Below are 21,052 nucleotides of genomic sequence, written 5' to 3'. Positions count from 1 at the left end.
TGGCACCTTGCCCTGTGTGCACGCTGTGTGGACGGGACTCCTGCAGGGGCGAAGGCCCCAGACCTGTCTGTTACACGGGGGCCTGGACATCTGCGGAAGGCCTGTGGACGGCTAGAGCAGCTGCTCTGTCTGCGATGCCCTTGTCTTGCTCTGGTTCCATCAGCTCCTGACTCCCCAGCGTTTCAGGGCCGCTCGCCTCCCCCGTCAGTGGTGCAGTCCCTCTTCCCTGCACAGACTCACCGAGATGGACACGAAGCTGCACTGGGTCGCTGAGCGAGGACAGGCCCGTCTGGCACCTGTACTCGCCCCCGTCTTCAGCCCTGGCAGCTGTGATGGTGTAGGCGGGGGCCTGGCTGGAGAGGAGGCTCCCATTGTGCAGCCACTGTGTGGTGTTGTCCCCAGCAGGGTGGGGCCCCTGGCACTTGAGAGTCACATGGTCGTCCTTGAGCACGCTGGCCCACGGAGGGTCCAGGATCACCACCGCCTTGGGGACATCCGCTGCGGAGGCGGGAGAACACGGGGTGAGGACGCGGGGCTGGCGGGGCCCGCTGGCCCTGCCCCGGGAGAAGCCCAAGGAGCCTGTTGCACAACCACCGTGGGCGGCTCAGGCAGAGCCACTGACTCAGCCTGTGAGCGTCTTGGCCTGGAGCCCCACTTTAGGGCTGTCCTGTCTCTTGAGGAAAACTGGCCAGACGAGCCCGGGGACGAGGCCCGCCGTGTTGGGGGAACTGCCCCGCCAGCCCCACCTCAGCCATTGCCCATGCGATGGTCATTTCCCAACAACCTGTGGCCAGCAGCTCTCACGTGCCTCCCTTGATCAATCCCAGAAATGAAGCAAACTCACCAGCCCGCGAGGAAGCTGAGACTGCAAGAGACAAGAGTGCAGGCGACACTGAGCGCGGCGGCCATCGGCCATCGGGGGCGGCGGGTGGGGACTGAACTGGGACCCCGCTCACGCCTGCCCTGGGAGCCCAGAGAGCGCTCATGGACACTTGTGCTGCTGCCTGCCCCTGGGCACCGACCTGCACCAGAGCCCCTAGCGCCCTGCCTACTCCTCGCTCCCTGAGCAAACTCCCAGGTTCAGGGCACAGATGGATCCCTGATCAAGTCAGACACAACCTCAACCCCAGCCCCTGGGGAGGGTGGAAACGAAAACTCACGGAGGGGCCCTGGAAGGCCAGCCCTCAGGCCCCCCTTGGCACACTCTTCAGTGCCCGCAGAGGGAAACTGAGGCCTGGGGGGAGGTGAGTGACCTCACACTCACCCTGCACCCCCTGATTATGCCCCAGTCAGAACCAGCTGCCTCCTCCTCTCTCGTCCCCCAGGGGTCAGGTTCATCCTGGAAGCTAAATGCGGTGGTAGACACGGTACAGGTCCCGTCCCTGGCTGGCGGTCCCACCTCAGCGTGGAAAGGAGTCCATGTTGAACCCAGGACAGCTGGAGCTTCTCCCTCAGCCGGGGCCACCAAGACTTACCTAGAAGCAGCAGAGCCACTGGGGGCAGCAGCTGCCCCATGCTGGCGCACTGTAGTGAGCCAGTCACACAGACAGCAGGGACTCACGGACCAGAAAAGAGGAAGGAAACAGCCCCTCCCCTCCTGCCAGTCCGCCACTCACCACGTTCCTTTTCCAGGAAGCCCATCTGATTCTGCACTCCAGATTCTGAGGAGCGAGCCTCTCTCAAGACAGGAACAGGAAGAAAGAGCCTGGGGGAGGAGCCGGGGTGGGTGCACCCCCTTGCTGCCCCGGGTGTCTGACTGAACGTGTGGGACACACGGCACCTGGCAGAGCAGGTGCAATCAGGATGCTTGTGTCCCTCTGCTGGGTTTGGGGTACCCAGTGCCAAGAAGTGGGCAGTAAGAGCCTGGAGCTGAGATGCAGGATGGGGTCCAGTGGGCCTTTCTCAGATTTTCTCACCCTCCCGCCTGGCCCAGAACCATCTCCACCCCAGCCAGGGTGGGCCTGCAGGCAGGAAGGAGGTGTTTAAATCTTCAGCCCACTGGCTGTGTCTCTTGCAAAAGACTCCTTTCCCAGGGTCTGTAATCCACAGGGGATTCCACCTGCTCTGTGTGACACTGAAGAAAGCTGGGCCTTGAGAGAGAGAGAGAGAGAGAGAGAGAGAGAGAGAGAGAGAGAGAGAGGACCAAAGGGGGAAAAGCCGCTGGTGCCAGGCTGAAAGGAGCAGACAGGTGGGGCAGGGTGGAGAGGCGAGGGCAGTAGCTCCTCACCTTCGCCTCGGTGGCCCCAGGGCTGTGCTGTGCCCCAGTGGCTCAGGTTAGCTCAGACCCCTCGGGGCCCATGGGCCTCGACTGGTCTTTGGGCCTGGTGGCCAAGGGCTCCAGGGCTGCCAACCAGCAACGGTTCGGGCAGTGGGAAGCTTGTTGACCTCTCTCATCCCCTGATGCACCCACCCTTCCCCACCCTCCCCAGTCGAGGCCCCAGACCCCAACCCAGTGATTCTGCTTGGTGGAGCTACTCCCCCAGGAATTCCTGAGAGTCCGGGCAGGTGTCATCGTCTTGGAAAAGTCTAGGAGGAGAGGAGCAGATGGGTGTGGGCCCTGATGCTTGGGTGTGGAGTGGAGGCAAGGACTGGCACAGGTGCAGCTGCCCGCTGCCTTCGACTCACGCCCTTCCCACCCGGAATCACAGAAGCTCTGCTTCTCGGGGTTGGTTGGTGGTGTTTCCTTCCCATTGCCGTCCATCCACGCCACCCACCTGTTCTTGCAGCGACCCCTCCCCCACTGGGCCTTGGACAGCAGCCACCCTACTGCTTCTCAAGTGGTTCCTTTACATCTTGCAAAATCCAGACCAGAGCCAGTATGTGGAAACTTTAAAAACGAGCTCTGACCAGCTTTATGTTTTAAAAGAAAGCGCACGGCGTACTTCTCAGGAGCATTGAGTTGGGCTTCTAGGGTGGGAGAATCCCTGGGCCAGTGACAGCCAGGTGAACCCCGCAGCACCTCCCCCATCACAGGGGCTGCCGCTGCAGCGCTCGCACCCGTTTGGGCCCGCACGGCGTGGTGCGGTTCCGGTTCCCGGGGCCGTGTGGCGAGGATGCCCGGCTTCGCTCTGCCTCCGGTGACGATCTTCAGAGTCGGCTTAGCCCCAGCACGTGATCTCCGCTTTCCACAACACGCCGGAGCCCGGAGTTGATCAACGACGGGGACGTGTTCGCCTTTTTTGTGGCCGCCATCTTCCTGCCTTGGATGCGGGACGGCCCGGCCGAGAGCAGCCATAAACATGGCCAGAGCAGTAACCCAGCCTCAGGCTCCTTGCTCAAGCGCCTCAGCTGCTTCCTCGGGAACCTGCAACAGCAGAGGCCCCTCCGGGGCTGCGGGCGATCGCCGAGCCGGGCGGGGCGTCCCTCGGCTCTCTCACTTCTTCCCAGTTCCCCAAGTGCTTCAGCCCCGTGCCGCGGGGTGCGAGGCGCCCGTCCCCTTTCGCTTTCCTTCCCTGAGGCTTCATTTCCTGCTCGGACTCAGCTTCTGTCTGTGGCCCCCGATGCGGGGCGGGGGATGCGTCAGGTTGGAAGGGGAAGTGACCCAGGCGGAGAGAGAGAAAGAGCAGCACAGCCTCTGAGTCACCCTCCGCTCCTGCTCACGGGGCCACACTCGGGGAGGAGGTGATGACCTCAGCCTTGGGCGCGGTTGGGTTCTTGTGGTTGTGGAGACCTCAGGGGAAGGTGCCAAGCCGGCGTCTAGACACGCGGCCCGGGAACTCAGGCGACAGGGCGGGACTGCAGACACAGTGTAGGGGACCCCAACGTGGCAGGTGCTTGGAATTCTGAAGGGGCCTGGCACTGGTTAAGCTGCCACTTCCCACAGGGGCATCAGAGTGCAGGTCTGAGTCCTAGCTCCGCCCCTTCCGAACCAGCTCTCCTGCAAATGAGTCTGGGGGAGGCTGCAGAAAATGGCCCAGGTACTTAGGTCCCTGCCACCCATGTGGGAGACCCAGATGGAGCTCCTGGTTCCTGGCCTTGGCCTGGGGCAGACCTCACTGTGTGGCCATTCGAGGGGTGCATCTGTGGATCGGTCTCTCCCTCTGTTGCTCTGCCTTTCAGATAACTGAAAATAAATGAATCTTAAAAACAACACTGTGGGCCGGCACTGTGGCATAGTGGGAAAAGTTGCCGCCTGCAGTGCCGGGAAGAAGACAACGAAGACAACAGAATGGGAGAAGCTGGATGCCTGCCAGGGAGAGAGCCCTGGCGAAGTCAGTGTGACTCCTGGAGAGACTGGGACAGAACAGGGTTGGGAGCGGCTCTCTTAGTGGAGAAGAGGGAGACGGACCCGGAGGCCGGGAGCTCCAGGCCCGGCCACTTGACTCGGGGTCAGCTGTGGAAGCTGACCGGAGCTCAGCCCCTCCGTCTCCGCACTGAGAAAGCGGACAGGATGTTTGCCGAGATCCCCTGTGGCCAAGCGCGCACGTCTTTGTGAGCCTCACACGGAGGGAAGAGGACTCCCCGACCTTGCTGCTGGCGGCACCACCGCTCCACCATGGGAACACTGCGAGGCACAGAGGCGTTTCGTTGCCTCTCAGGACTTGCTTGTTTCGCATCAATCAGGAGACACAGCAGGCTCCGAGCTACAAATACAACAGGCAGCAAACCACTTACTAGAGAGCAGTCACTGTGCCACGTCTTCTACAGCGAGGGAGAGTAGGAGGGGAAAGCCGTGGTGCCGGAGGAAAAGAGACGAAGACTTTACGTGGGGGTGGGAGGCAGGGGGAACCAATGGGGAAACTGAGGCAGACGAACCCCCGGAACAAGAAAGGAAGTTGGAAGGAAGGAGCTCAGGTTCACAAGCACCGGGTCCTAGCAACAGCTGGAACCCGCACCGGCACAAGGCGCACAGAGAGGGCCGGAAACAGACGTCCCAGAGCGCAGCCCCGCAGCCCCGAGCCCGCGGCGAGATCACCAGACACGGGCAGAGGCGGACACAGGGAGCAGACCTGCAGGGAGTCAAACCGCTCTGGCTGTGCAGCTTACCCCACAGCCTGCTCACGCTGGCTTTGGTTACTGAAATAGCGCGGGACACAAAGAAGTTTCCGGAAATTTGATGTTTTCCGGGAGAGTGGCTTATAAACCCCATCTTGTGTGTCACCGCACCTCAGAGCATCTTAGACTGCCCCCCACCGCACAGTTTAGTTTCAGGAGAGGAGCGCGGGTGGCGTGCTGCAGGAAGGAAGCGCGGGTCTCGGTTTCAGTCTGACGGGGCCGAGACCTCAAGGCCCTTCCTTCCCTAGGACCGCTGCCTCTCTGCGAGGGGACGGAACCAAGCTGGGTTGTGTCTGCTCCATCTGGAATATTCTCTGATCCCAAAGCTGGTTCCAGCGCTAGGGTCCAGACACTGCGGAAGTAGCCTTTGTCTTCTCAAAATCCCGGGGAAGCCAATCGGCAGCTTTGGGAAGCAATGGGATTTTCTAGCAGAGCTGGCCAATTTACCTCTGAGGGTTAAGCCTTAGTTACAGAAAGTAAATTCATACTTTCACTTAGAAAATATTCAGAACTTATTTTTAACTGACACAAATTACACATATTTATGGGATGCCACATGATGTTTCAATACCCATATACATTATATAATGTTCAGATCATGGTAAATCTGTCTTGGTAAACGCTTATCATTTCTTTGATGAAAACATTCAAAATCTTTTCTCCCAGCTCTTTTTAAAGAACAGTGTGTTATTGCTACCTACAGTCATCCTATTATGCAATAGGACACCAGAACTTCTAAAAAAATTATTTTTCAAAATGAATACACCATTGTGGTGTATTATGTTGGGTTTACCAGTGCCTTCCCCCTGGACAAGATGGACAGGTGGGAAATACCAGTGACAGTGTGAACAAGCTCAGAGCTATCCCAAGAGACTCGGTCCCTGTTCCTCTCACCAGAATTTTGCTGTTGCTATTGTCGCTTTAAACACATTTTATCTAAAAATACATATATGATTTATAATATATTCCTGCTGTCAGTAAATGAAACAACTCAGATGTATAAAGTAAAAGTGAAAGCAAGGAGCCTGCGTTGTGGTACAGCATGATACACCACTGCCTGTGACACCAGTATCCCATTTGTCCCTGATGTGCCACTTCCAATCCCTGCTCATGGGCCCGAGAAAGCAGTGGAAGATGGCCGGAGTGCTCAGGCCCGTGCCCCCATGTGGGAGATCTAAAAGGAGTTCCAGGCTCCTGGTTTCTTTTTGGGGTAGGGCTGCTCTGTCTATCAGAGAGCATGGAGTGGCATCCTTGGCCTCTACTCCGAGATGCCAGGAGCAGCCTCTCCAGTTGTAACAACCCAAACCGCTGCACACACTGGCCAACACGCCCGAGGGTAGAGCCCTCTCTGGTTGACAGCCCTGCTGTGGAAGCCACAGTTGTGCACAAAATAGTTTCTTTTTTTAAAATTTATTTGACAGGTAGAGTTACAGACAGAGAGAGACAGGTCTTCCTTCCATTGGCTCACCCCCCAAATGGCCGCTACAGCTGCGTCCATCAGAAGCCAGGAGCCAGGAGCCTTCTCCTGGTCTCCCATGTGGGTACAGGGACAAGGACTTGGGCCATCCTCCACTGCCCTCCCGGGCCACAGCAGAGAGCTGGAGTGGAAGAGGAGCCACCAGGACTAGAACCCAGGGCCCATATGAGGTGCTGGCACCGCAGGCGGAGGATTAACCAAGTGAGTCACAGCGCTGGGCCCACAAAATAGTTTCAAAGCAGTGAGAAAGCTATAGCATCATGTTTCTCAACTCTTCTGCATCTTCTTTTTTTAAAACACCAACTTTTTATCTTTCTTTATTTTATATTTCACAAGCGGATTGTCAAGTTTGCATGTATAAAGCTGTACTACAGGGACAGGTATCTGGTGTACTAGCAAAGTTGCCGTTTGGAACATCTGCATTCCATATCAGAGCACCTGGGTTCGGTCCCAGATCTGCGTCCTATCCCTGGGAGGCAGCAGGTGACAACTGAAGTGCTTGGTTGAGTCCCTGTCACTCGCATAGACAATCTGGATTGAGTTCTGGGCTCCTGGGTTTGGCCTGGCCCTCCCCTGGCTGTTTTAGGCATTTGAGCAGTGGTTCAAGGGATGAGAGATTTCTCGTCTTTCTGTCTCTCTCCCTTTCTCTGTCTCTCTAATAAATATTTTTGTGATTCTTTTCTTTAAAAAATTTATAATGCTGAACAGACTTCCAAGCTACCCCTTTCCCTCTCCTGCCCGCTCCTGGGCTGCTACACCCTCTGGGGGAGTCTCCCCATTTAGAACATCACCATAGGAGCGCGTGGAGGACAGGCAGCAGAGCAAAGACTCCGTGTAAGGGGTGGTGGGAGAGCCAGGCGTGCGCAGAGAGAGTAAGAAGAGTCGGAGAGGGGCAGCAGGAGGGCCGTCCGGCTGAGTCGTGCAGAGACAGAGGTGGGTGACGCCAGGGTGCTCCGCCCTGCAAGCGGCAAGGACACATCGGAAGCGACCGCCCTTACCACCGCCGGTGTTGGTGAGCGCCCTGCTGAGAAGTCAGAGGACTCTGGGCTCCCTCCCTGGGCGTGGAGCGCAAGGTCGTGATCTGTGACAGGACCCAGTGCAGCATGGAGGCCGGCTCGGAGGAGGAAGCTTTGAGGTCCAGAAAGAAAAGTGACTTCCTCTTTCCAGGAAGAGGCTGCAGAGGGGAGGGGACCTGAAGTTTGACCTTGAAGGGAAGACTGGAAACCAGGTCTGGGCTCACAGCTCTCCTGGGAACAGAGCGCTGTCGGGAGGCCGCTGCTCCATGCTCTGCCTTTGCTCATCTCCATTTGCTACAAGAGTTGGTTCCTAGGTCTCCCAGCCAATTGAGTTGGCCACAAGGAAGATTTGGATATGTTGAGATTTCTTCCAGTAAATTTCAGCTCTGCTTATGACCTTGGAGATTTCGCTAGAGTTGGTGACACATCCTAGCTCTCTAAGATTTTTGACATGAAGATCTGTTGGTATTTTAATGCTTGTTCTCTTTTTCATTGCAGCAGTTTGAACACGATACATTGAGGCAGCGTCTGTGTGTGTGTTTAGTCTCTGTGTGTACCTCTGAATTTCTTGTATGTGTTGTCTGATAAGTTCCATTATTTTTGGGAAACATCTCTTCAGATGTTTTCCTGTCCCATTTTTTCTCTCTTTGGGATGTCAGCAATACATACATGGGGCTAGCATTGTGCATGGGGAAGCAGCAGAAGATTGCCCAAGTCCTTGGGCCTCTGCACCCACATGAGACCCAAATGTGGTTCCAAGCTCCTGGCTTTGGCCTGGCCCAGTAGGAGAATGAGCCAGTAGATTCAAGATCTCTCTCTCTCTCTCTCTCTCTCTCTCTCTGTCTCTCCCTCTCTATCACTCTGCCTTTCAAATAAACAAAATAAATATTTAAAGAAAAACCACATATGATCATCACCAGAATGGCAGGGCCCAAGGAGTTCAGACACAGGAATTAGGTGAAGGTATCATTTCTCACGTGACCTGACCTTCCAAAGAGGAAGGTTTTCTTTTTTTAATATTTTATTTATGTATTTTGAGAGGTAGCGTTACAGAGAGAGAGGTCTTCCATCTGCTGGTTCACTCCCCAAATGGCTGCAATGGCTGGAAGTGGGCCGATCCAAAGCCAGGAGCAAGCAGCTTCTTCCAGGTCTCCCACAGGGGTGCAGGGACCAAAGCACTTGGGCCATCTTCTATAGTAGCGAGCTGGATCAGAAGTGGAGCAGCCGGGACTTGAACTGGTGCCCATATGGGATGCCAGCACTGCAGGCAGCGGCCTCACCAGCTAGGCCAGAGTGCCATCCCCCTTCCTCTTTTTTCTAGTGTAGACACAACACTGGGTTAGCGCTGTGGGTGCTGACTCAGTTACTAGTGGGCTCCTGTGAGCTCTTTCTCCCTCACTCAGATTTTGATGCGATTGCCGCCCTCAGTTTCATTTCCCTTCAGTGATTCTAGAAGCATCGGTGATGTTAGCTTGACTTCTGCATTTCTGCTGGGCACAAGGTCACTCCGGCCCACCCTCCTGCCTCCACCATCCCAGGGCTGCTTCTGCCGACACTGGGGGCCACAGGGAAAGTCAGATGCTGAGCAGGAAGGGACACCAATGACTTTTCTCACTGGAGACATCTACACAAGGCTACTCAGCCGGCAGCCACACCACTTTCATATATGTGCTGAGCAACTCAAACTCAGAAAGCGGGAAAGCAAAAGAACTTGTCCCAGGCTTTGGGGAAACGAGGTCACCCTGGCCGATCCAGCTGGCAACCTGCTAACAGATGTGGCTTTTTATCCAGGGCTGGCTCCAAAGCCCAAATTCTTCATCGTGGATTTCTCATCACTTGTGAATTATTCATACTTTATCTATTGAGAGAAATGCACATCTTCTGTCAATGTGCAAAGAATTCTCAAAGAATTCTCCTTTCTGATTGTGAGTTTTTAATAGCATGCCCTATGTTTGCAACCATTTTCTTTTAGAAACATCTCACATAGGCTGGTGTTGTGGCACAGCAGGTTAAGCTGCCGCTTGTGATGTTGGGATCCCATATGGGCATTTATTCAAGTCCCACTTGCTCCACATCTGATCCAGTGCCCTTCTAATGCACCAGGGCAAGCAACAGAACATGGCTTGGACCCCTGCCCCCACGAAGAAGTGGATGAAGCTCCTGACTGCTGGCTTTGGCCTGGCCCAGCCCTGGCCACTGCAGACATCTGGGGATTGAACCAGCAGATGAGCGATCTCTCTCTCTCTAACTCTGACTTTCAAATAAATCTTCCAAAAAAAAAAAAAAAAAGTCTCCTATTTCATGCTTTCCCAGCTGTGATTAGAAAGTCTCCTATCTCTGTTTTGCTGTAGTGTCCCTGGAAATGCCCTACCTGCCTCTGTGTCTGCCTCCTTTCGTACGCTTGTCCCTGGCCTCCAAATGCCTCCGTTTGCAGGGGTGGAACTTGAGCCCTGAGCCCCCAAGAGTATGTAGATGTAGGGTGTGGAGTGTGTGTGTGTGTGTGAGAGAGAGAGAGAACCGGCCAGGACATCTCGGGGTGAGGCCCATGTATTTCTGGGAGCTCCTCTCGTCCCCTCCCCACCCCTCCCTCTTCGTTCCCCTCCCAAGGATCGGCTGAGCTCCCTGGGGCCCTTGCCCTGATGTGTGGGCAGAGAATCGGCCTTCAGCTGAGCAGCCTTCCGTCCTGGGCCTGGCTCCACGCTTGGTGTCCCCCGGGGCCCCAGGTGCCTCCAGATCTGATGTGGGGCCCCTCAGGCTCCTGGAGTGCGCTTTCCTCACATGGCCTGCTCCCCCCGCCCCTCAGCCGACATCCCCAGATGGCCTCAACAGCTGGAGCTGCGCTGACCTGAAGCCAGGAGCCATAAGCTTCTTCCAGGTCTCCCTGGGTGGGTGCAGGGGCTCAAGGACTTGGGCCATCTTCTACTGCCTTCCCCAGGCCATAGCAGAGACCTGGATGGGAGGTGGAGCAGCCGAGACTAGAACCGGCGCCTATATGGGATGCCGTCCCCGATGCTACCTTTCTGATGTCAGATCTATACCCCTAACTGCATGCCGAGCCTGTGTCACACACACAACTGAGTGGGCCTCCCTAAAATATGCAGAACTCTTCCTAGAACTTCCCTGATGCTTAAGAAGTATGTATAACTGCTCTGGAAGCAAGCATCATAAAACCTGGCATTCCTGGATGTTTAGGGAGCCTGGGAAAATATCTGAATAAAAAATATATAATTTACACAAGAGAAAGCAGGAAAGTAGTAATGTAGAAACAAAGAACGTATGGAGACAGGTACCTAGCGCAGCCGTTAAGATACTGCCTAGGGAGCCCACATTCCATCAGAGTGCCTGGGTTCAACTCCTAGCTCGGCCTTCCTCATTTCAGTTTCCTGCCAACCTGTCCTGGGAGGCAACAGATAATAGCTGCAGTACTTGGGCCACTGCCACTCACCTGGGAGACCTGAGAGAGGTCCAGGCTCCTGGTTTCGGCCTGGCCTCATTCCCGCTTCAAGGGCATTTGGGGAGTGAACCAGCAGATGGATGATCTCTTTCTGTCTGTCTTTATCTGTGTCTCTCTGTCTTTCTTCTTTTCAAATACATTTTTTTAAAAAAATTTAAAAATATATGGAAAATGGGCCTGACACTGTGGTGTAGCAGGTAAAGCCACCACCTGCAATGCTAACATCCCATGTGGGTGCCCATTTGAATCTTGACTGCTCTACTTCTGATCCAGCTCCCTGCTAACACACCTGGGAAAGCAGCAGATGGCCCAAGTGCTTGGGCCCCTGCACCCACATGGGAGATCCAGAAGAAGCTCCTGGCTCCTGGCTTTGGCCTGGTCCAGCCCTGGATGTTGCGGCCATTTGTGGAGTGAACCAGCAGATGGAAGACTTCTCTGTGTCTGCCTCTTCCTCTCCTTCTCTGTAACTCTGCCTTTCAAATAAATAAATCTTTAAAAAATAAATGGAGCAAATATATATGGAGCAAATAGAAAGCAAATAGCCAGATATGACTTAAAACTAATAGTGTGGCTAATCATAGTAATTATAAATAGACAGTGCACTGCAGGAGACAGAGACCAGAACTCAAACTGTGTCTCCCACATGAGTAGCAGGGGCCCACGTGCTTAACCGTCAAGTACTTGATTGGAAATGGAGGAGCTAGAACTCAAAACTGGGTAATCCAATATAGCACGGGGTCATCCCTGGTGGCATCCTAATTATAGCACCAAACATGTACTCCATAAACTTTTCTTTTAACTATTTTTATATAATCTCTTTTAAGTTCCCTCATATACCTAAGAAAAATGGGTGTACACGCCCACCCAAAGAGCATATAACCATGTTGTTTTAGCAGTCTTATTTATAACTACAAATCGAGGAAATTATCCAAATGTTCCTTTTTAAGAGAATGAATAACCAAACACTGATATATTTATGTAATGGGATTTTCACTGCAATAAAAATATCAATTGATATCTGCAAATATATGGAGGTGTTTAACCAACATTATGTTGGGCAAAAGAGTTGGACATAAGAGAGAAACAATGGTATGCTTTCATTTGTATGAAGATCCAAGAACTGACTGATTGTTATAGATATCAGAATAGTGGCTACTTCTGGCGGGGCTACAATTGGAAAGGAGCAGCAGAGAGCCATCTAGGATGATGGAAATGCTCAGAGTCTTCACTTGAGTGGTGATTATGCAGGTGTACACATACACACAAATTCACCAAGCTGGAGGTTAGTATTAGCACACTTAGAATCTCAAGTGAAAGAAAAACTGAACAAAGTAAAAAAAAATTCCTTAATAATTAGAAACAGACATATCTTTTCACTCAGCAATCCCCCCTCTATGATTTGATTCTCCAGCTCATTTGATTCTTCTGCATGGTTTGTTTTTTTTTTTTTTTTTTTCTAATTTTAAATATTTTAAAGACAGAGTTACAGAGAAAGGCAGAGACAGAGAGAAAGGTCTTCCATCTGCTGGTTCACTCCCCAGATGGCCACAACGGCCACAGCTGCGCCAATCCGAAGCCAGGAGCCAGCAGCTTCTTCTGGGTCTCCCATGTGGGTACAGGGGCCCAAGGACTTGGGCCATCTTCTACTGCTTTCCCAGGCCACAGCAGAGAGCTGGATCAGAAGTGGAACAGCTGGAACTGGAATTGGTGCCCAAATGGGATGCCGGCACTGCAGGCGGCGATGGCTTTATCTGCTACACCACAGCTCTGGCTCCCCAGTCACTTCTTCCAGGATAAAGAATGAGTTTGTTGTGAATCCTTCCAGGCGGCTCCCTGTATAATCAGACTCACAAGCACTCATGCACCTACACGTCTTTACATTCTGTTTAGTTGTGTGCCATTGTTTATGCGCTACATGACACATACTATTCTGTAGCAAAGGCTGAACAGCCCTTGTCTTGACTGTTGAGGAACAGTTTTCTTTTTTTGTGCAAATTGTCTCTCTCTTTACTTAGTATAGAGTTGTTCTGTGTATAAAGGAAATTAAAATGGATCTTAGTGGAGAACAGGACTGGGAATGCGAATGGGAGAGGGAGGAGGAGGAGGGGTGAGAGTGAGGGTGTGAGGGTGTATATGGTGGGAAGAATCACTATATTCCTAAAGTTGTATTTATGAAAAGCATGAACTTTGTATTCCTTAAATAAAAGGTTTCTTTGGAGGGATATGTAGCTATGAGGGGTATGTAATATTTCTGGAAGGGTGGACAAGGAGCAGATACAGATATGACTGGGCAGCAGAGAACAGAAATATTAAGAATTTTCACCCAACCTTTTGATGTGACTTAGAAATACACAAAGTTTCTGCTCATTGTTTTAAAACGTTAAAAATAAACGCCAGGGAAAGAATTAAAAGAGCCCAGCTTAATTTGTCAGATGGGGAAAAAGGAGACCAGAGCTCATAAGGAAAAGGACAGTCAAATGGGAGAAATAACAACTCAAGAAATAACAACTCCAAAAGAAATAACCCAAGACAGTTTTGCTTTACTCTAGAGGAGTATTTCAGGGTGGGAGCACCCATCAGGCACCAGCAGAACAATGAGGGTGGTAAGGAAACAAGGGGGAGGGGGAAATAATCATTGTAACGCCCAGAACCAGTTACTGCCTTGCGACTCTGGAAGTTAAAAAAGTAACTTCTCGTGTCTCCCCGTCGGGGAATCGAACCCCGGTCTCCCGCGTGACAGGCGGGGATACTCACCACTATACTAACGAGGAAGACAAGAGGGGGGGGTTTGCATCTAAGTATCTGTCTGAGCCCGACGGCCTGGCCCTACGCTCCACCGCTATCAACTGTCCCAACACCGACGCTCCGGCACAGCTTCCTCCGCGCTGTCGCACGCCACCCAGGCGCTGCACCCAACAGGCCATCCTCGCACTCCGCGCAGACCCCGACCCGACCACGCACCCGGACGCTTCCCGGGGACGTGGAACCAATCACCCCGAGCGCCCTGCCTGATGCATCCCACGTGGGGATCTCACCGATTGAAGGCAGTGCAGGCAGGCAGGCGAGGCTGCGAGGACGACGCGGCGGCAGGGGCGCGCCCAAGACTGAGCCCAGGGGCCGCCTCCCGCCCGCCAGGGTCCCAGTCGACCAAAGAACACAGGCTATGGCGTGCAGTTACAGGGAGGCGAACGAGGACATCTACAGGTCTGTTGTCAGGATGGCCGAGCGGTCTAAGGCGCTGCGTTCAGGTCGCAGTCTCCCCTGGAGGCGTGGGTTCGAATCCCACTCCTGACAAGGTCGTCTTTTGGCCCGCCCAGCCTCTAAGCCGGCCTGGACCTCGCCTTGTAGTCCCGCTCCACGCCCCGGCCCACTCAGCAACACGTATACGCTCTAACGCACCGACTCCTCCTGCAACCCATCTCTGTAGTCACCTTTTGGCTTCACCTCGATACCTCACTTCCACACTCCAGCACCGCCTCCTCCGCGCGCACACGCACTCCCACCCACTGGCACGTCCCGCCTACTTCTCCCCACGACACCACTTCTCGGGACTTGGCTCTCTGTCTTGCTGGCTCCTTGCCTCCTGGCCTCCTCCCACCACCCTCTCCCCCTGCGTTCGACACCACCACGACCCTCCGCCTCCCAGACCCAGCCCCCAGAGCTCCCCCACCCTACCCCGCCAAAGCGCCAGCCCCAGAGCGCTGACCCGACGTGCGGCCTGCCCAGAGCCCTCCCAAGCGTCACCCACCGGCTCCCGCCCCCCGCTCGCAGCCAGCCCACCGAGAGCAGCGCACTTCTGCAGCGCCCCACTTCCCGGCCCTCTCGGCGGACTCCTCGCACCTCACCCGTGCGCTCGGGAGATGACGGTGCCCGGCCTGCTACACCGCGGTGCCCGGCCTTCTTCCCCCCGGAGCCCTTCGCTGACCTCAAGTTCCCGCCTCGCCGCGGCAGCACAGACGCTGCAGGCGGTGCAGACACCCACAGAGGGCCGGCCGGGTGCTAGGTGTCCGGAATCCGTTGGCGAATGTTTTGTCTCCGCGGGGACCACGTGGGCTTCACATAGCAGCCCCACGTACGAGGGAGCATTATAGCGCGCCCGGAGAGGCAGCCGCCGCTCTGCCCCAGTGCTCTTCCAACCATGCCCGAGCTCCAGCCTCCCTCGCACAGGGCAGGCAGCGAGACCCCTAGTGCCAGCTGTCGATCAGAGCTCAGAAGCGAGAGCCGCCACAGCTGCGCTCTTCGACATACACACGCAGGAGACCAATTCAGCCACCTGGAAGGACACCCTGGGTAGGGGACGGGGTCCTTAATCGGAACAGTCAGGCCCACCCCGAGTCACCTGCTCCGATGGCCATCGCGGATGGGGGCGCGCTCCTAGCCCTGGGCGGCAGGCGACGCTGCGTGAACTGAGTCTTTCTCTGACTCTCTCTCACGTCTTTGCTGCGTCCCAGAGTGAATCGAGGCTATCCTGTTTGCACCATCGAGAAGTAGTGTACACTCAACTGGAAATGCTTATGGTAGATTTGGTCCGGGCCGGCGGAGGGTGACCAGCTGTGGCGGCGTTTGTTCAATGCTGCCACTGGAGCATGGGTGGTTCAGTGGTAGAATTCTCGCCTGCCACGCGGGAGGCCCGGGTTCGATTCCCGGCCCATGCAGCTGGGTGTTAGTTTTGGGGCCAGAGCCAGGGAATAAGACCAGCATCCTCACCTTTGCTTTTTACCCTAGAATCCAAACTGCCGTCGCAAGCCTTGCACACTGCCAGAACATCACTTGGTCATTCACATTTCCTTGCTACTTCGCCACCCCACACTCTGTACTCAAGAAATCCAGAACATGTAAGGTCCCTGATTCTTGGAAAATCTGCATTATAACTGCCCAACCTGCCATTCACACCGTGCCTTGCAGCAAACTGGCTCTCACCACCAGCACCTTGAACAACTCCTCCCACCTAATGAAAGGCAAACTGCCACCCACCCTTTTGGGACTCACACCCTGGGCCCTAGGCTGCTCAGAATGCCACTCCATCTCTGGCTCCCGAACACTGCACACACAAGCTGTGCACCTGAGACCGGCCCCTTAGAGTTGCGCCCTAAGCAGATCATCAGCTTTGCCCCGGAAGGACCTTTGTGTGCAGAAGGAGACTGAGCTCTGCACTTCACTTTGGCCGAGCAGTTAATAAAATAGAACCGGAATGGATCCAGGGACCAGCAGCGTAGCAGAGGCAGGAAAGAGAAAATGCTACCAATGCCACCATAAATGAGGGCTCAAACGGGACCTGCTTCCTTCCCCTTTGCAGAGGGCCCATAGTGAAATGCCAGTGTGACTGCGCCACCTCCTGGAACCTGTCCTCATCTCCGTTGTTGGGTCGAGGAGGTGTGATGTTTGCAAAGGAATAAAAGCTTCTTCCCTGACCGGGAATCGAACCCGGGCCGCGGCGGTGAAAGCGCCGAATCCTAGCCACTAGACCACCAGGGAGGTGCTGTAGGTTGTCTTCTTATATGACTCCTGCAGCCAGCGTGTGTGGTACCACGTGCTGGACAGACTCAGGAAAACGGAAAGATCTGGTCCTGCCAACCCAAAAACAACTGAACCGGCTGCGTTGGCCGGGAATCGAACCCGGGTCAACTGCTTGGAAGGCAGCTATGCTCACCACTATACCACCAACGCCCCACTGATGGTGTGTTGTCACACTGACGGTATTTTGGAGTTTCCAGAAGTGTTCAGCCACCCGAAGCCTTGCGTCGCCGACCCGGGGAGACACTGAAGACCTTCTTTGCGCTGCATTCACCACCTCCAGCAGGGGGCCAGGGCCCCCAGGGCTCTCCGTCCGCCCTTGCGCCCGCCTCTGGAGACCCTCTCGCGGTCTCGCTGCTCCTGGGCTTTAGGCTTCGGACACAGCGCGCCCCCTAGGCATGCATCCTGACTCACCTGCCCGGCCAGGTGACAGCCGGCACCCACAGGGTCCCTCACTCACCCGCCTCCCACCGTTCCCGGGCCCTGGCGGTCGCACGGAGGCCATACCCACACCCACATGGGGACGGCGGCCAATCAGGCGCCGTGGGGGCGACAAAGCCCCCGGCGGCAAAGAGGACTGGTGGCAGCCCCGGTGGCTTGTGTCTGGGTCCAAGATTCCGAGGCGGTGCGGCGGGCAGCCAAACTGTAACTCTGCCTCCGCACGCCCCCATCGACCCCGCATGACAGGAGGAGCTATCACAGTACTATCCAGGACGGTGGCGGCCAGCCTCGGAACGCCTGGGCCCCTCTGCGCCCGCTGCTGCTGCCCTGCCTTCTACCGATACCTGCCGGCCAGCGACCGAATTCCCAGTCTTGCCAGTTGCCTCTGTCGCTGCCCGCAACCCCCAACAGAGCACCCTCCCATCCTACCTGGACCGCCACCCCGGGCCGGTATCGCGCTGCGACAGCCTCCCGGTGGAGTGGAAGCAACCACTCCGAGCTCCCGGCCTGGTTCCTCCCAAACAGGAATCGCAAGCCATCGAGGAGGCTGCGTTGGCTACGCTCCGAAGAAGCGCAGGGGGAACTAGTCACAACTGCCAGGTGCCCACCTGCTGGATCCAGGCTGGAGACGTGGGCACGCTGCAGGACACGGCTTCAGCGCGAAATCCCAGTTGGGCGAACCAGGACATTTGCAGGCCTGTTGTCAGGATGGCCGAGCGGTCTAAGGCGCTGCGTTCAGGTCGCAGTCTCCCCTGGAGGCGTGGGTTCGAATCCCACTCCTGACAAGCACATCTTTTTGGCACAAGATACCTCAGGTGCACACACACGCACCACACGCACCTCCAACCTCACCCCAAACAGCTGTAAGAAATAATTGTACTTAAAACCCCAGTGCCACAGGGTCCTTTGAGTTTTTTCCTCTCTCGGAAGCCCTCCTCCATGTCCCTCTGGCTGGAGGTCTTTGACTCTAATAAATCTTGCTTTTTAAATCTCTGCTCGTCCGCTTGGAAATTCTTCTTCCATGTCAGACAAAGCACTGAGGTAATAATATTTCTCCGCCACCCATCCCCCGTAACACTGCCACTTTTCAGGACTTCACTCTGCATCTTCCTCCGAGGCTCATTTTCTCCTCCTCATTCACAAGGCAGTGGGACCCTCCGCCCCCACGCTCCCACCCACGTCTCTCCCCCACCCCTAAAGCTGTATCCTAACAGCCTTGACTGTTAGGTATGAAATCAGACATTGGCTTATGTATGTGAAAGGGACAAATGCCAAAAAAAATTAAAAATTAAAAACCAAAGGAACTTGGTGCGCTTGGATGAAGGCGTGTCTGGGAGGCGGCTACACACCAAAAGCCCAAGTCCAATAAACAACCTTGTTAGGTGGGCCCCAGCTTTGGGGATGTGGGCAACTTACCGACCCTCCCCTTGCCCTTCACCACTGTTAGGAGCAGAAACACTGTGCTGATACAGCCCAGGGAGGAATTCCACGCCCGCTCAGCAATAGCCTAGGAGAGGGAGCCGGGAGGGGAAACGGTGGACTCTTCACTATAAAAACTCCCGTGTAAATCAGACTCGGCTCCCGTTTCTGCACTGAGATGCCCAGCTGGCCCGTCAGCTGTATTCTCTTCATTGACTTTCGATGCCACGCTTACTGCTACTCTGTCTCGCGCCTGTAAAGTTTTCCCTGTGCCATCACCAGAACCTCCGAACTTCCTCCCCAGCAGCTCCCGCACACAGAACAGCCAGCCGCTGGGAGAGCAAGCCGCTCCGGCAAACCGCGAGTCCCCAAGCGACGTCCCCGTCCTGTCGCCTTGGGAGGTCGCGGTTCCAGCCTGCTACGCCGCGGGGCCCGGGCTTCTTCCCCTTGGGAGCCCCTCGCTGACCACAGGCTTCCGCCTCTCCCACCACAAGCACAGACGCTTCTGGGGACGGAGATGCCATGAGCAGGCAGCGACCGCGCTGGGCAGTGGCCGACGTAGCCCTGGGTGCCGGTCACCCACCGGCAGAGGTTCCCTCTCCGCAGGTACATACCGCATCCGCACACATGGTCTCCGCGGGTGAGCGCTCGCGCGCACACACACACACACACATACACACACACACTCCGAGCGACACACCGCATCCGCACGAGCCAGAGCTGCCTGGGCAGTCCCCACCGAGCACGGCAGCGCAGCCAGGGAACCCCACCTCCCCACCGCGCGCTCCTCCCCACCGCGTCTCCTCCCAGCTCGCCCAGAGCAGGCAGCGAGACCCCTGGTGCCAGTCGGAGAGCTGAAGCGAGTCCCCTTAGGTGAGCTCTTCCGCTAATCCGCAGCTGGGGTCTGCTCCCACTCGGAACACAGGCGACCAAGCCCATCAGCCCGTAAGGGCACTTTGGCATTGTAAGGAAGGGGGCGCAGGACAGATAGGAGACAGGATCTGAACTCACAGCCAAAATGAATTTATTCAAGAAAAATAGATTCCCAGAGATGCCAACTGCCAAGGTGCACACAGACCGAATATGTGGCGGAGGACTCAGTCCCCTAGCAGCCTGGGCCTTATATATCTTAAGGTGGGCTAAGAGGGTTGGGCGTAGTGGGGGGAGGGCAGTAGTCGGATATGAGTTTCTTCATACAGGTTTTGGGGGGCTTACAAACCTGGAAAAGCATGCAGAGGGTGGGTGGGGGAAGGTACAGGGTGTGAGACTGAACTGGTCTCGAAGAATGCAGGGTGACGCAGTGCATTAGGGAATTTAATTTATTTTCAGGCCAGGCACTAAGATGGCTGAGGCTTATATGTTTGTGCCATCAGGTGTGGGCCTGGGGTCTCTGAGGGGAACAGCAGTGGCAGTCAGCGCTGGACTCCCACATTCATCTGCCCTTCCTGGGCCTGGGTCTGACTGGGCCCCTGGCTTCCTCTGGCATTGAACTTACTCAGTCTCTCGGCCTTGGGCGGCCCAGAATGGGCAGAAGATTCCTTGTCTGTTTGACTCTTTGGAGCAGTTTCATAGTCCCACCCCCACCCCCACCTGCACACACAGTAGTATGGCTGTTGGAAAGCTAGTGTTTTTCTCAGACACGTTTGTACCTTCTTGTCTTGACCTGAAAGGGCAGGAAATGCCCATTAATCCCCTGCTTCAGCTGTAGATGTGTCTTTTGACGCATAATTTAAATGTGGAAAATTGTTATTTACTTTTCAGACTAGTTACCAAAAGCATTGGTGCCTGGGGATGGGGTAGTGGTGGTGGGAGAGGGGGCATATACCTAAGGTGCCTGTGTCTGGCCGAGGTAGACGGTGTTCCCAGGGCAGGCATGGGAAAGAGGGGTTTGTAGCTGGGTGAAAGACTCCAGATTGCAAGTCAGCAGTCATTCTGGGTCAGAAAAGCACAGCTGAGGCATAGGTGGCTGGGAAAAGTAGGAACAGTGAGGAGAGAGGCAGTGACGCTGAGCGGTAGTGGAGGAAAGAAGGCAGAGATGGGGAAAACGGGGTCTGGGAGAAGTCGGAAAGCCTCTCTCTCTCTCTCTCGCTCTCTCTCTCTCCTTCCCTCATGAATAAGAACATAATATTTAAAAAAAAGAAGAAGGGACCAACACTGCAGTGTGGCATGTAAAGCCACTGTCTGCTCTGCCTGCATCCCATATGGGCGCCGGTTCAAGTCCCGGCTGGCTGCTCCACTTCCAATCCAGCTCTCTGCTATGGCCTGGGAAAGCAGTAGAAGATGGTCCAACTCCTTGGGCCTCTGCACCCGCGTGGGAGACCTAGAGGAAGCTCCTGGCTCCTGGATTCAGAGCAGCGCAGCTTCAGCCATTGCATCCAACTGGGGAGTGAAGTAGCAGATGGAAGACCTCTCTCTGCCTTTCCTTCTCTCTCTTTGTGTAACTCTGACTTTCAAATAAATAAACAAATCTTTAAAAAGAAGAAAATAGGGGTGGGAAGTAGTCTTTTGGCCTAGTGATTAAGATGTCTTTGTCCCATCAGAGGGTTCAGTTCTGATCTCTGGCTCCTAACTCCAGCTGCCAGCCAATACAGACCTGGGGTACAGCAGTGATGGCTCAAATAGTTGAGGCAATGCTGCCCACATGGGAGACCTGGATTGAGTTCCCAGCTTTCGGCTCTTGGTCCCAGCTCAGCCCCAGTCCCAACCCTTGTGAGCATTTGAAGAGTGAAACAGCAG

General features: G+C 55.1%; 1 protein-coding gene and 6 non-coding genes across 7 annotated transcripts in view; 3 read left to right on the top strand and 4 right to left on the bottom strand.

Moving 5' to 3' along the window:
• The window catches only part of LOC133759252 (low affinity immunoglobulin gamma Fc region receptor III-B-like), a 2,003-nt gene extending 475 nt beyond the window's left edge, over positions 1–1,528 (bottom strand). Inside the window, exons 1-3 of the mRNA XM_062190189.1 lie at positions 1,476–1,528; positions 845–865; positions 241–498 (exon numbers count right to left, since the gene is read on the bottom strand). Coding sequence (XP_062046173.1) covers positions 241–498; positions 845–865; positions 1,476–1,515 — 319 coding nt within the window. The 5' untranslated portion in view covers positions 1,516–1,528. The remainder of the gene's footprint in view (positions 1–240; positions 499–844; positions 866–1,475) is intronic.
• Positions 1,529–13,641: 12,113 nt separating this feature from the next.
• Positions 13,642–13,713, bottom strand: TRNAD-GUC (transfer RNA aspartic acid (anticodon GUC)). The gene has a single exon. It is a non-coding gene; the product is annotated as a tRNA-Asp (tRNA).
• Positions 13,714–14,153: 440 nt separating this feature from the next.
• On the top strand, positions 14,154–14,236 carry TRNAL-CAG (transfer RNA leucine (anticodon CAG)). Its single transcript has one exon. It is a non-coding gene; the product is annotated as a tRNA-Leu (tRNA).
• Positions 14,237–15,526: 1,290 nt separating this feature from the next.
• Positions 15,527–15,597, top strand: TRNAG-GCC (transfer RNA glycine (anticodon GCC)). Its single transcript has one exon. It is a non-coding gene; the product is annotated as a tRNA-Gly (tRNA).
• A 748-nt stretch (positions 15,598–16,345) lies between these two features.
• On the bottom strand, positions 16,346–16,417 carry TRNAE-UUC (transfer RNA glutamic acid (anticodon UUC)). The gene has a single exon. It is a non-coding gene; the product is annotated as a tRNA-Glu (tRNA).
• A 120-nt stretch (positions 16,418–16,537) lies between these two features.
• On the bottom strand, positions 16,538–16,609 carry TRNAG-UCC (transfer RNA glycine (anticodon UCC)). Its single transcript has one exon. It is a non-coding gene; the product is annotated as a tRNA-Gly (tRNA).
• Positions 16,610–17,599: 990 nt separating this feature from the next.
• TRNAL-CAG (transfer RNA leucine (anticodon CAG)) lies at positions 17,600–17,682 on the top strand. The gene has a single exon. It is a non-coding gene; the product is annotated as a tRNA-Leu (tRNA).
• Positions 17,683–21,052: the final 3,370 nt, after the last annotated feature.

The sequence above is a fragment of the Lepus europaeus genome, chromosome 5 (assembly GCF_033115175.1).
Source record: "Lepus europaeus isolate LE1 chromosome 5, mLepTim1.pri, whole genome shotgun sequence".
Classification (NCBI taxonomy): domain Eukaryota; kingdom Metazoa; phylum Chordata; class Mammalia; order Lagomorpha; family Leporidae; genus Lepus; species Lepus europaeus.
This window is presented reverse-complemented; position numbering and strand designations above follow the sequence as displayed.